At 38.9% G+C, this 15,808-nt stretch overlaps 1 protein-coding gene across 8 annotated transcripts in view; it reads right to left on the reverse strand.

The window, feature by feature from the left end:
* The window catches only part of MACROH2A1 (macroH2A.1 histone), a 69,766-nt gene that overhangs the window by 31,634 nt on the left and 22,324 nt on the right, over positions 1–15,808 (reverse strand). For all 8 annotated transcript variants that reach the window (XR_012647672.1, XR_012647674.1, XM_075010133.1 and 5 more), the window contains exons 3-4: positions 2,976–3,082; positions 483–680 (exon numbers count right to left, since the gene is read on the reverse strand). Coding sequence is in view for 6 of the 8 variants with exons in the window: in XM_075010133.1 (XP_074866234.1) it covers positions 483–680; positions 2,976–3,082 (305 nt within the window). In the remaining 2 variants the exon portion in view is untranslated. The remainder of the gene's footprint in view (positions 1–482; positions 681–2,975; positions 3,083–15,808) is intronic.

The following is a 15,808-nucleotide window of genomic DNA, read 5'->3' on the forward strand; positions in this document are numbered from 1 at the left end:
TATCCCAAGTGAAATCCATATGAATTTAAGCTGCTCCTAAGCTAGCTGTAGAGCACAGGTGCCCATGCAACCACCGCACAGTGGCTGGTATAGCAGCTATGTGAGGCTGCTGGATCCGTTCAGTTCATTGCCCTGCTAGCTACAATCCTGCCATGCCACAGTCTCAAGCTCCACATTCTCAGGCCTACAGAAACTGCCTCTATGTACAGATTGCAACATTCACAACTTGAATGATGCAGAGATGCTAGTTTGATGGACTTTCATGCTTTGAGACATCATGGCCAGAGGTCTGTTATTTGACCTTTGGTAATTGTTTATGTGAATATTTAAACTGTAGACCCTGAACTGGAAAATATCCTTTGGTATGTTTACCATATAGGTCTATGTTGTATATATGCATATACCTAGGTCTCTCTGATTCTCCCATTTTTAGCAGCTCCTGCCCTGCCCATTTCACGGTTGATGCACACAAATTACTCTACCTTGGACTTCCTTGATCCTTTTTTGCCTCCTGCTTTCTTTGATACAGTTTTCTTCTGTGATGGGGACTTTGCCTTTTTAGCTGGGGGTGGCGTGATGATGGCTTCCAGTTTTCCTTTAGATCCCCGCTTCTTTGCCAGCAGCTCTGGGTGAATATTTGGTAATACACCACCACTAGCTATGGTGACACCTTTCAATAGCTAAATGAAAATAAAATAACAAATAATGAAATCCAGCACGTACACACTGATCAAATGCAAACAGCTTTTACCACTATGCACTGTATTCTATCTGGTCTAATCTTAGGTATATAGATAGATCAACAAATATCTATGAAGAGAAACCCTTTCCACAATACATGAAGATAGCTATATATTGAACTTAAACTGGACAGAAAATACACAGATTGTTGCATGTTACTATGTGCCCATATATGACTAATTTCTCACCTATGATGTCAAATACATGTAATGAAGACTAAATTATTCTCTTACAGAACAGAGCGAGAATAGGACAGTCATATCTGGGGAATCAGGAACACTGTGTGTTTGAAAGGGAGCTCCTAAACTATACATTGAAGGAAGTGCTCAGGTCAGGTGGGTCCCATGTGGAACTCTTGAACTCTACATGTCCTTGAATCTTTATAAACTAAAGAGATTAACAAACAAGAAACTTCAGGTGAAGGGTAATGTGTGCGTGTGACTGTAAACAGAGCAATTAGGAAAAGCTAGCTAAATATTCACATATACTCAGCATCCATGGATGCTATTTATTAAAAATATATGAGAAACATATTCAGCTGCATATTTTTTAGACAACCTTAATTCCACCATCCAATTTATGGACCAGATAAACATCAAGATTTCTCCTGCCTCAGAGAGTGTGTAAAAAAGTGGCTTACAGCCCCTTTTACATTTCCCACTTGCTCTGCACTGAGTGCTCCCTGACTAACCCATAGGATCTGTAAGATAAAGCCCTGCCTTAAAAAAGGGATGAAGAACAGGGCAGTATTATGGGATTTCTAAACACAGTGGGAGGATGGATTGGGTAGATGGCTTTTTCAGTTAGTGGTTGCAGTCTTACTATGTGTTTGTACAGGACTTAATACAGTGGACTGTACTCCTGGCTGATGCCAGAGAGTGTTTTATTGCAACGCAAATAAATACTTGTTATGTCTGAATTTGTTTGACAATCTTAACTATGTCTTGTAAACTGTCAACGCGAATCTCAAAAGATCCAGACATCAGAGTCCTGGGCAATGTTACATTACAGTGATCTGTCGAAAAATGTCACTGTTGTAAGAGATTCCCGGACACAAAAGCCAATCAGAAGAACACTCCTATCTGTTGACAGAGCAACTGGACTGCTTGGCTTCTCTTTCAACAAAACAGGCACCCGGAAGCACAACAGACAGTGCTGCCCTTTGTTCTGGATGCTCTATTTGTTGAGAGAAGCCCCGCTTAGAGCATCCATACAGCATTTTTTTCAAAAGAATCTGTCAACAGCAGTGTTATCCCTCATGGCTGAGAGGCAGAACGCTGTCAGAAAAAGTGCAAAATGAACTGTCGACAAAAACTGTCGACAAAATGAATTTTTTGTGTGGACATTCCACCAGTTTTGTCAACAAAACTGGGGTTTTGCCGGCAAAACTCGACAGTGTAACCATAGCCCTGAAGTCTGGCCTCAAAGGGTTAAGAAACTTTTAGGACAAAAAAGAAAATATACATATACTGTAAATAACAGGGATATTAATTCAAAGGAACTGATGGATTTAGCTTCGAAGGAGGCAACACCCTGGTGTCTCAAAACACATCTCAGTTATGTCTCAGAGGAGGCTTTGTTGTTATCTCCTATGCCAACAGAGCAACTGAGGCTAATGAGTGAGCCGCCTGAGTGGCCCTCTTTCATTTCACTTGACTGCAAGATTGTTGAACCCAAGACCAAGATTGTTTCCTGAGATGGGGTAGTTTTGTTAACTGTGCTTGAGTACCTAGAATCTGTGGGGCGTGCCGACTGAACCAGAGCAGCACTCTGAGCGGATGCCACAGGAGCCCATGGCTTTCACAGTTAATATTGTGTGAAGTCTGCATGCACCTCACTTCATGTGCTCTTGCTTTACACGTATTTCACTTTAGTAATACTGATAGAAAAAAAATGACATGGATGGAAACCAGCAAAATCTGGCAACGCTGTGCATGAGCTACAGTAAACAAAATGTCTTGCAGGCCACACAGAGCCCTAGTGGGCTGCACATGGCACTGGGATGCAGGATGCCCACCACTGTCCTGTGCACTGCACATTTTTTTCACTGAAACATTTAATTAAGCACAGTACTTTAAGTAGTTACATAGTTAACCAGTGAATGAATCAAAGAACTGCTTCCCAGTGGTCTGCTCAAAAAGCAGAGGTCCTGAATTACAATTCAGTAATATGGAAGGACAATTTAAGAAACCCTAAAAAAATCCTAGTCCTCAGAGGATGGAGACTTCTCTTACCTGATTTAATTCTTCATCATTTGCTACAGCCAACAGGATGTGTCTAGGAGTGACTCGACCCTTTTTGTTGTCCCGCGCTGCATTTCCAGCCAATTCAAGAATTTCCGCTGGGGGAAAATAAACCCTTCTTAATTAAAATATGATCGTTAAAACTCCATGGGTGTTTGGTGAACAGGGCTATAGATATCAATTCTATACGTTAAATGAATATATTGGTCCAATAAAAATATTACCTGACCCATCTTGTGTCTCTAATATCTTGGGACCAACATCACTATAACAACGCTGCATAAAAACAAATATTGAAGAATTATGTAGCAATTTTTGAGAAGTATTTGCAACAGTTGGTCAGGGAATGCAATTTAAATCGTTGAGGATGGATGGATGGACAGACTCCAACCTTGGAGGCACAGCACTGGAAGTTTCACCAAATCCATTACTGTGGCAACGTACATCATGTATTAGAGAGGTGTGTCTTTTCTTACTTTTCACTATTGTAATACCACTGAATCCAATGGAGTTTCTCCTAACTTGCACCTATGCAAGAGAGAGAAGCCACAACTTGTTTTAAGCTGTACTAAAATACTGTCTCATGAAAGACTGAACTCAACAGTTCTCACTGGCTCTTTTTATATTTATGTCAGTGAAGATTAAACGCCTCTTTGAAGTCCTACAATTTAAACTATATTTATGTATCACACCCACCTAGATCAGAAACCTTGGTTCCTGTTTGTTCAGGTCCTGGAACCAGCTTTTTGTACATTTCTAGGATTTTCCTATTTCTAGCCTTCAAAGTACTGCATGTACATAGAGCTAGAACTTTTTGCTGCAGTCAGCACAAGCTTGGGTGATGGCTTTTATTCTTCCTACATTTTTTTCGTACTTGAATGAGATCTTATTCTGTGTTTCTCATTTGTAGTACTAATAGGTAGGCATACAGAGATTTAAATTAGGCTGCAGGCAGGAAGACAAAATGCAAAATTCTTTTTTCTGCAAAAGTAACAATGATTTTTGCCTCTTCAAGGAAACATTCCCCTCCAAGAGGAGAGGTAACTGACACATCACATTTGTTCATGTCTAGAAGATTATCTCCCTAGAAGAGATTTCCAGTTATGTCAAATTGAACTTAACTAGGGAATGTATGATGGGTTCCTTGATTGGAATTAGTGGGGATTAACTTGTTTCCATGTAACTGTCTACAGTATGAAAGACCAGAGCTTTAACCACTAACTTATCTACCTTCAGCTCAAAAAGCCCCAGGCAAAAAACGTAAGGGAACCAGACATAATTAAAATACAGAGTATGGGGCACAAATATAGAAATTACAGCAACCTGCTCATGTTTATCCGTCTCCACATTCACATACGATTGCTATCTGTCACATTTACATTATCAGTACAGAGGGAGATGAAAGACTGTTTCGCTGCTGCTTTTGGAGCACTGGTTTTGCAAACCTCTGAGCAGTTCGAAAAAGAGAAATTAAATGAAAATGTCTTTTAGTCTCCCACACATATATTAAAGAATACTAAACAGAAGGGCCACTGTACTTGACTTCCCTTTAACATGTGACAACAAAGTGGACAAAACTCAGTTATTTAAATAAAACAAACTTTAAATTTAAATCAGATTTTAAATTAAATACTTTAAAAATGTTTTAAATTAAATTTGAAATAATAAACTAAGGCCTAAACTAAGAATCATTTATTCACATAATTTAAATTAAAGCACAGAAAATAATATTAAGCAGTATATATTTACTACCAAGTATTAAGGAAACTCTGAACTGAAATGGTGAGAAGACAATGGCTAAGCCCCTGGAACCAGTGTTTAAGCACTAAACCAATTTTTGATCGCAGTAGCCTCTTCTACAAGTGCAGAGAGAACATTTTATTCATTTTAGTTTATTCACCAATTTCAGTTAAATAATTAGCTCATATAAATTTAAGAAATCATCTCAGAGGTAAAAAACACAGAAAATCTTGTTTTTCCTTTCCATCTGTGAATCAAAAGTAGTTGCAAGAGAATGACTCCTACTAGCTGTAAAATCTTGAAAGATCTGGTGACCAAAAATAACTAGTTAAATTCATTAAGTACCAATAATCCTTTTTTAAATAAATGAATTAAATTTTAAACAGAAAACATTCTTTTCATAAACTTTGATTTTTTTTCTTATGCACAGCATTTTAAGGTAGACTTATTTATTAAAAACTAAAATGTTGTTTTTGTGTATTTTAATTTGATCTGAATTTCCATCCACAGTTTGGGACGTAAATCACAATAAAAATTAATCATCAAGCAAATATAAAATGTATTATATACTATTTTCTAGCATAAAATGTAAAAAAATTAAGAATCTGAATGAAGATATTTAAGATATACATCTACTTAAACAAACATATATAAATATATGTTGTCTACTGCTTAGCAAAAAGAAGCACCAAATTTAGTAAATATATAAAGGCTTTGTTTAGTTGCAAATAAGTTTTTATGGTCACCAACTAATGAAAATGAATCTTTCTCTAGGAAAGTTACTAAAACCCACAAATGCAAAATAAAATTAAAATGGGTGACTGAAATCAGTCCACACTGATAACAAATGAACTGAACGTACAATGAAAGCTGATATATAAACTTGTTTTAAATGGACAAATGGAAGAAAATAAAGATAGTGGCTGGGAAATGAAAACATTCAGATCATCAGAATACTTTCTTCTAACACTCTGTAAATCTTAAGCCATTATTAGATATCGGCTACGTCTATACTAGCTGAAAACTTCGAAATGGCCATGCAAATAGCTATTTCGAAGTTTACTAATGAAGCGTTGAAATACATATTCAGCGCCTCATTAGCATGCGGGCGGCCGTGGCACTTCGAAATTGACGTGGCTCGCCGCCACGCAGCTTGTCCAGACGGGGCTCCTTTTCGAAAGGACCCTGCCTACTTCTAAGTCCCCTTATTCCCATCTGCTCATAGGAATAAGGGGACTTCGACGTAGCTGGGGTCCTTCCGAAAAGGAGCCCCGTCTGGACGAGCCATGCAGCAGCGAGCTGCGTCAATTTTGAAATGCCGCAGCAGCCCGCATGCTAATGAGGTGCAGAATATGTATTTCAACGCTTCATTAGTAAACTTCAAAATGGCTATTTGCATGGCCATTTCAAAGTTTTTGGCTAGTGTAGACAAGGCCATACACAGACCACCATTTTACAGTATTTTAATATGACTCCCCAGGTACTTTTATTCACAACTCCCATTATAAGCCAGTTATGACACCTACTGAAAAACTCATAGCTGCTTCTGACTGTGTACAGTATTATGGTTCGTTTTCATCAATGACTTCAGCAAGTTTTCAATATCTTCCTGTTCTTAAGGGGTAGATTTCAGTGTGGCACAGGGCAAGAATATTCATGTCCTTGGGTTTTGTATTTCAACATGAATTAATATATTTCACACAAACAATCAGTTAACCCCTCCCCCCCAACTAGGAGAATAAAGCACCTCCCACAGTTGGATGCTCCTCCCAAATTTCCAAGAGCAGACTAAAGCCTGCACAGCCATCTTGTCACTTACTCACCATGAGCCCCATTTCAGCCATACAACCATTAAGTGCATCACTACAGAATCTGAACATCTATTGTGATTGGAGATGTGTGAAATTCCAAGGGACAGCTTCTGCTCTAAGTAACCCTCAGGGCACCCCATTGATTTTCGTAGGGCTACATCACTGTAGTAAACAAAAAGAAACACCTCAATCCAGGCATTGTGGTCCTTATGTGTGTGGGATTACTGCTCCCTGAAAGGAGGGAATTTGCTGTAACACACCATGCTACTTTTCATTTGCCTCCTCCCCCCACCATAACCCTCACGCCACTTCTAGCACTTGTGTCACATTATTCTCTGCATTTGATCAGCATAGTTATACAGACAGGTCGTTTTGTAACGAAAGAGCCTCAGAAAGTGTTATGCCTGTAAAGCATGGAGGAATGTTTTATTTGTTCCTCATAAAACTAAAATGTCTGTGTCTTACAGCGGAGAACTGTTCTTGGAAGTGCTAAGCTCTCTTCCTTGGACAGGAAACTCATTCTGAAATTACAGTTTTCTAACGGTCCTTTAGGGAAGTTGAGGACGGTACCCCACTTCCCTTTCAGGCACAGAAGGCAATGAGAAAACTGTGCATTGGTGCAGAAGACCACAAAAGGAGGGAGGGGCAATCATTTCTCTTGCTTCTCCCTATTCCTCTCCCATCAATCCAGCAAGAATCCAATGCTGCCAGTGCACTGAAATGATCCACAGCATAGCAAAAATAAACTGCAAACACATGTTCCTTCTCAAGCAGTGATGCCCTCTTTCCCCTTCCCCAACCCCTTTAATCTAAGCATTATCAATATTAAATGTAAGCATAAACAACAGAACCCATCTGGTAAATATAGCAACTGAAACCAGAGCCAGATCAAACCTGCAGACCACACCACCTCCAAACTTTAGGGGCCGAGTAGGGTCAACATTTTTCTTAGACCTGATTATTTGTCTGGAGTCATTCTCTTCTATTTTCAGTTTCATGCCAACTGTAAATCACCACATTTCATTTTTTTGCACAAGCTTCAGTAAAATTTCTGAGTTGCTAAAAATCTGGTCTTCTCTCAACAGGAACCTACCCACATTTTGAACTCTGAGCTTTGAATCTTAACTTTTAAGAAAGGCCTATCTCATGTAGTGCACTTTTGCTAGTTAAAAATGAGTAATTAAAAGAGATTCATACTGCTTTCATGGAATTTACGAAAGTTATGCCCCATCCACCTTTAGACAACATAGGCGTGCCAAAGAATCTCCTGCAATACTTTATCAACAAAAATTTGACACAGTGGGTGCGATTTTTAAAAGTAACTAAAATTGTTCAATAAGGACTTGTTAAACTGAGATTAATTTTTTTTTAATAATTTTCAGCAACATGACTCTTTTTCCTCAGTAATTTAAAGGCTCACATCTTTTCAAATGTCAAGTGCAAAAAACCACCCCCCAAAACACTATTTAACGAAAGAATGCCTTGAGTCCTTGCAGTATCTCAAGTACTATGCAATGTAACAAAATTATTGTGCAGTTATATTGGGCTCTTTTCTCATACTGCTTATCAAAATACTAGCTCAGTAAGTAATAAAATAAAATAAAAGAATTAATAAGACTAAACTAATTGATTTTTATTAACATAAGTTTTTTTAAAATTCCAATACAAATGAAGGAACGTCAACTCTTCCATTTGTCTTCCAATAGAAAACGGAGAGGACAACGTTCAGATGTGTTTGTTTGAGGATTTATGTACCTGAAAAGTAATTTTTCAAAACTGGAAAACAGCCAGATGTTGATGACCAAAATATGATGTCAAGGAGGCCCGCTGACAGAGGGGGGCCTTCAAATAGGGCAACTACCCCAGGCGATTCAAAGAGACCCAAGGGATCCAGGCCGCTACTGCTACAAATATTTTACTAAAGACTTTTCTGCCATTTTCAAATACCAGATCAGAAAAATAGTCTCAGGGGGGCACCCATGCTAGTCTATATATTTGCAAAACAAATCTTCCAAATCTTGAAGGTGGTACAGGAATGCTAACTCTGTCCAGGAAAATCTGTTGCAGGTATATGTGCAATGTGAAATCTTTGCTATGGTATTTTGTGTTTTGTCAATGAAACGTTCAAGCCAATCATTGATTTGGTGGCTACATTTTGTGGCAAAAATCAGTCAATGCCCCCTTGACCCTCGGTGTGATCCAACATTTTTTCATGGTCCTAAGACATATTATGTAATATTATGCAACAATGTATGGCCACATATTTTATGGGTAAAATTTCCCTTGCCCCTTCTGCCTGAGGGCTCCCTGCCCATCTTGCACAGGGGTCTGCAGAAGTTGTCGGCTCCCCTAAGGTCAAATTCCCATGATTGTAGCGTTCTCTCAATTGCGTCAGGTACCACCTTCACAGCACACAAAGCAAACTCCTCTACTGAAAAGTCACTTAAACATAAGCTTTCTTCATGCGAGACTCTTCTGTTGTGGAAAATCCGTATGCATTTTGGGAAATTAACTGCAGGCTGTCCATTCGCAGTATCACTAATGTACTTCTTCAGCTTTTCAGCTGAATTGTCATGAGCCAAGCAAAACAGGTGCACCAACTCACTACTTTGATTAGTTTTTATTTTTAACACTTTTAGCCCTGAGAAATCTTTGAGTGGTCTCCTCCAAAAACTGAGTGTCTCAAGAAAAAGCAGCAGTTTTTCCATTTTCTCAAAAGCAAAGAGAGGGCACAGTATCTGGCTTTCAAATGTAGCCACCAAATCAATGATTGGCTTGAACATTTAATTGACAAAACACAATCTTCAAAGTAAAATCATCGGGTTTTATCTCATAACACACTCTCAAGCTCCGACAATGAATGTGGTGCCAAGTTGTCACACCCCTTCATTTCTTCTTTAACAAAGTGTGATAATATTGAAAGTGCTTTTCATGGTACAGAACAGTCATAGTCCAGATGTTCCATCTGGCTGCTACTGGGGCTGGTGCCTCTGTTATACTGGAATCTTTCGATCTGAGGTAATTTAACTTCATCTTCCTGTTTCCTTTTACCAGTGAGCTGACATTCTTGAATAGCTTATGAAAACTTTCCTCCAACAGCTTACGTGAACAAAGTATGTTACGTGGATGTTATTGGAAAACAGTCTAGCCAGTACAGTTTTATAAGCTTTTTTCCACGTACTGTATAGGATCTCCATGTCAAACATATCCATGTGTAATTTCATAAACTTTGCACAGTTTTGACTGCTTTAGATGGGTGCTGTGATATTTCTTCTCCAATAAGTGTCTGTCAACAAGACAGAAAGATACCTTGCCAGTACCTGTTTTTACCACTGGCATGAGTAAAATACGAAATATATACAGGCTGTCAATGTGGGAAAAGGAGGAACAAATAAGGAAACTGCCTCAGTACCCGGCGATTCACAAAGGCCCAGGGGACCAAGGCTGCTACTGCTGCAAATATTTTACCAAAGACTTTTCTGCCATTTTCAAATATCTGATCAGGAAAATAGTCTGAGAGGGGCACCCATGTTAGTCTGCACATTTGCAAAACAAATCTTCCAAAGCTGTTACTCTCTCTGTTGCAGGTATATGTGCAACGTGGAATCTTTGTTAAGGCATTTTCTGGCAAAAATCGATCAATGCTCCCATGGCCCTCATTGTGATTCAACATTTCCATGGGCTCTCTCTGCTATGAGATATTATGTAATATTATACAACAATGTATGGTCATGTATTTTACGGGTAAAATTTCTCCAGTGCATAATTGCGCAATTCCCAGGCGTGTAGGTAGTGCATACCCACAGCTTTCATTAAATTGCTCCTATCTTCAGACTACGAGACTGTCAACTAAGCTAGGGTACCGCCCAGCAGACACACTGTGGCAAATCCCTGCCACTAAAGTTTGCACAGCTATGATTATACACACAAACTGGATATTTGTGCACACAAATGAGCATTTTTAGATTCCTGCCTGGCCATTTGTGCATACAAAAATGGTTTGGTAACTATAGTTCTTCAGGATGTGCTGTGCATGTCAATGGTACACAGCAAATGCATGTGCAGCCTAAGCAGCATTCATTCAACACAGACATGACCTAAATTTTTAATCTGAAAGAGACACACACGAAGCTAAGTTTACATAAGGCTAAAAAGCTGAGTCGACTTCGTTGGCTTAGGTAAGTCTATACCAGGGAAATAAGTCAATTTCAGATATGCGATTCTAGCTAAGACATTCGCATAGCTAGAATTGACGTATCAGAATTGACTTACTTCCCTAATGAACTTTAAGCCTCTTTAGTTTTGCATCCATGTCCCTTACTCCATGAGAAAGTACAGTGGTTGACAGCTGAGCCAGAGAAGATGCGCAAAATCAAACTCTGGAAGATCAAACACAGTCAACTCATCTTCCAGTAAATATAGAAAAGCCCTCAGCTTCATACCAGGTGTTTCAAGAATTCTACATCCTGCCAACTTAATGAATGAGCCCAATAAACTACCCGTTAGAGTATATCCTTTTGCAAAAGATAGTCATTCTGAACAATACCATAGGTAGAATTCATGGGAAAGATTAGGATGGAATCTAATATTGTCAACGATTTCCCTTTTGCTCCTTAGCTTTCAATGGAACAAAAGACCAAATATGTTCTGCATGTCCAGATTTCAGTACAGTCAAGGTGGTCATTGAAGACCTAGTCTACACTACTACAGGCCATCAGTCTAAGTTGGGCAACTTCAGCTACGTGAATAACAGCTGATGACAATGTACTTAGGTTTACTACTGTGGTGTCTTCACTGTAGTCAGTCAATGGCAGATGTTCTCTCATCTATTCTGCCTATGCTTCTCAGTCTGGTAACATACCAGAGTTGAAGAGAGAGCATTCAGCAGTTGATGTATTGTGTCTATAACAGACACAATAAATCAACCCCTGCTGGATTGACTGCTGCCTATTCCAGCAGGTAATGTAGACATGCCCTTCCTGTGTGTTGATTAATGGGCAGTGCTCATCCCACACAGTTTTCAGACCTCCTAATGGCTTGTACATGAATTATATCAGAGAGGTGGATTCCTTTAAAAGGCTGCACATCAACAGAGAAATCAAAGAGGTCCCCCAACTTCTCAATAAGCAAGACATGATGACAGAGATTCATCCAGGCAGAAGAACAACAAGATTAGAGCAGCTTTCAAAAGTGAGACAGATAAACAGGATTGAGGTTTTAGCTAGATGTGCAACACCATTATTCTAGTCATTTATTTACTCAAGCATTTTGTTTCCACATGGATAGTTACTATAGCAACTGTTATGTAAAAAGGCCATAGGATGCTGAGCTATATCTCTTAAAAGAATCACACATCAATTTTTTGGTGAAAAAAAGTTTCAGTAAGGAACACACAAGTATCAGGTGGTGTTTAACATTTATAGAGACTGATTCTGCATCACTTACACGTGCTGGGTGTAGTGAAAAGAGAGCCAGAGATAAAAGACCTTTTCTCAGAGACCTGAGCTAAAGTAGCGGTGAAAGCTTTACTGACATAAAACAAAGTTAAGCTGTGAGAAAGAGGCAGGCCCTGGTCACAGAACCTGGCAAGAACAGGGTTCGTATTGCAGAAATCAATCTAAGTAGTGCCAGGCATCAGAATACATATGCAAATACATTTCCCAAACACAACAGAAACACGCTGATTCATCCTAAAGGTCAGGATGACAGCATGATGGATCAAACTATGTTTTGACAAAATCAAGAGGTACAAAGTAACAGGCAACACCCCCATGTTAGAGGGGTAATACACAATTTGTTTGTATCAGTGTATAGAGAGTTCTCTCAAAGGGAGTATCTTTGGCCATCTAAGGGGATAGTCTATCCACTAAAAAAGCTACATCACAGGCATACATGCATTGAGTGTACTTGTTAGCAAGTATAAGGCACCAATCATGTGCTGCTTTGATGAAAACCTGACCAACTTCCTTTGTGCCTTAACGGATCCTGTGGTCTTTGGGCAGATCACTTGCGGTCTGCTTGTCAACTATCTGTGCAAAGCTGTGAGAGCATGCTGAGAGAACACATCAGAGCCAATCATCTAGCCATTCAGGAGAGTTCTCTCATTCAGAGTTCCTCTGAAAATTGAGAGGTAATCGGCATATAAGTTAAAAAAACTGACCTCTGAAACAGCAGCTCTCAATCAGAGGGGTGGGCAGGTTTCAGGGGTCTGCCAAAATAAACCAGAGAGGGGCCAGCATTAGACTCTCTGGAGCCCTGAACAGAAGACCAAAGCTTGAGCCTAACTTTCTCTGGCTGAAACTGAAGTGTGAGCAAATCAGCATTATGGAGCCCCATGTGGCATGTGGACCTGAGCAACTGCCCTACTTGCTATCCTCTAATGCCAGCCCTGGCTTTTGATTTACTGGATATGAACAGAAACATCTGCTGTGGAATTTTATTGCATGTTGGGGAGGGCATGGCTCAGAAAGAAAAAGCTTGAAACCCCATGCTCCAGAAGTCCCCACCCACCCCCAATATTTTTAAAATGTGTATTATTGCAGTTGCAGATTTAAAAAGACATTGTTCCAGTAAAAAAAATAAAAAAGGGCATTTTTAGCCAAGAAAAGTGCAATGGAATGTAAGACACAAGTTTGGATGTCATGTGGCTGTTTTTAATGGCCGGTTATGAAGCACAAGACGGGAGTGCCTTTGGAGGCGAGACTGAATTTGAACACAATGATGTGTTTGATTTATATTTTGTTCAGTAAGATTTTTAACCTAAATGAGAAAAAGCAGACTCTTGAAAGTTGCAAATGTTTCTCTTAAATACAACCCACCTAAGATGCTGTATGTTACTATAGATGCATAATTTGTATCAAACTAAAAAAAAACTCCTTTGAAAATGCAGAAGTGGGTAAATGAATTTGGGTAACAAAAACTGGTCTAAGCCTATTCCTAAAACGTGCACTATTTTGGGGGCAAGTGAGGTTTTCAAACAATTAGTGGAAAAAAAGAAGTTTAAGAAAAAGTGCACCTCTGCATTTCAGTGAAAGATAAGACCACAGCAAAAGCTGTTCTCTTGGCATTTCCTACTGAACCACAACCAAGTTATATGAGAAATCTTCACAGAAAGCATACTTTATATATTGTGTCTGTTCTGCTAAGGTTATGATCTGAGGAAGTGGATCTGTCCCACAACAGCTCATCACCTAATTAATTATTTTGTTAGTCTTTAAAGTGCTACATGACTGCTTTTTCACTTTGATAGAATACAGACTATCAGGGCTATCTCTGTCAATGTTCTAGGGTGATTTTCAGAGTAATTTCTCATCCTATAGGGTTGGGGTGAATCTCTGAACACCTGAAGACTCATCTAAAATTCAACTCTGCTCACCTCTTGGGCATTTCACATAATCCTCACTTCAGTTAGTTTCACTTATGTGTTCCCCAAATCTGTTGTGTGCCTAAGACACTTTGTTCATTATGGAGTTTCACTGTTCTGCCCCAATCTAAAACAAAAATTAGGAAGAAGCAATGAATTTTCTGAAATTAAAACAAAACAATTCATTGTTGTCCTAAATAGAGCATACACACCAGCAACATTTGACCTGGAATAAAACACATGTAATTCCTTTCCTCTCCCACTAATAGGTGGTTTCTATATCTTCATCTTCAACAAACTATTACTACTCCCTATTGAATGCAACTCTCTTAAAGTCTTTTGTGATTTAATTGACAAAGCCTTTCCATTTGGTGGGCTTTCAGGACTCTAGCCTAGCTTTCTGAATTTGACTACAGCAGACGGGTCTACTCTCCAGGTTCTTTGGATGAATGATTTTTCCCTTTGTTTGGTTTATGTCTCTAGAACCAAATTTTTCTCTTGTATGGAAGCCTTTTGTCCACCTTCTCTTCAGGGAGATGAAATCATAGCTTTGAAAATTCAGTTTTAACAGCTAACAGGTGACTTGTTGAGACGAAGCCAATTTTTGAATGCAGGACTTTTAACAGAAAGAAATCAGAGTCTTTTGAAAATTGTCTGAAGCCTCTCTTCTAACCAAAGGAAAATTAAAAACAACACCAAGAAATCAAAGAAAAGAGAATGCTGGTATAATCCCATTGAGAAAACATGTCTTTACTATAAAGCCAACTACATGACAAAAAATCTGTTTACTGTATTTCTCCAAATTAATCCTTCCATCAGCATTTACTGAGTTCAGAACTGTTTTACACAGTTCCAGAAGTTTTTACCCCAATCAACCCCAATCAAGTATGATTGCTAAGAGTTTCCTGAATTCTCTTCCCTACATATTCCACTCAATCCCCCATGGAAACTCTTGTCTTAACAGCAACGATAGACTCATTTAATAACTCTTTCTCCCATGCACATTCCTATAAAATGATTCTCAGCCTTGACTCAAAGTCATAGAAATTTGATGCAGCAAAAATCTGTTAGTTTTTTTTTTAAACTCTATGCAAGTCTTGGTGTTCACCCACTAACCTCAACCAGGCAAACATACTTTTATAATGTGATAGAAAAACCTTCATACACTGGTGCCTGGGCTATATCAAAACTGGCCCTGTTGAGCAAAAACTGTTAACTCTGTCAAGTCATTGTAAGTTTTGTGAGGCACATGACAGACTCATGTTTACATAAAATACAAGCTGAGGCCACAAAAGCCACTTCCACTTAAACCGTTTTGATCTGACTCAAACTTCTGTTCAGCTTTCTTCTTTCTGCACTCTGAAGTTATCCATGATTCTTTGTAAGCATCAATTTCATTCAACTTTTGGACTCTTTAAAGTTCCTGATTAACCACTTCTTCAGGGACAAGGAATTCAGCTTTTAGGGCACTTTGACAGTGAACTTAAGCTTAAATACAAATTAATATGCAATGTTCAGATCCTGCCTACAGCACATTTCCTTTCCCTCTACTTATTCCTATTCCTCTGACAATTTAAAAAAAATGCAGTGGTGTTTCCTCTCCCTAGTAGTTCACACTTATTCTTAACAATTTACATATATTTTTAAAAATGTATTCAAACATAATTAACCTAACTGCTGCCAGACATTACTTGATCGAATGCAGCTGTATGTTTTGGCATAGCTGGTTCAGAGTACAGAAGATTACTAATGTCTTAAAAGTTGGTCTTGGTTTAGCCTGTGACCTCTGCAGGCATATGTAATGAACCTGAATTTACACAAATGGGGGTGGGAGGAAAAAAAGATGGTGGATGCCAATCACCCACTGAAGCCCTAAGTTTGGGGAAACAGCAATTGACAATGGCATCAGT

The sequence above is a fragment of the Carettochelys insculpta genome, chromosome 15 (genome assembly GCF_033958435.1).
Source record: "Carettochelys insculpta isolate YL-2023 chromosome 15, ASM3395843v1, whole genome shotgun sequence".
Lineage (NCBI taxonomy): Eukaryota > Metazoa > Chordata > Testudines > Carettochelyidae > Carettochelys > Carettochelys insculpta.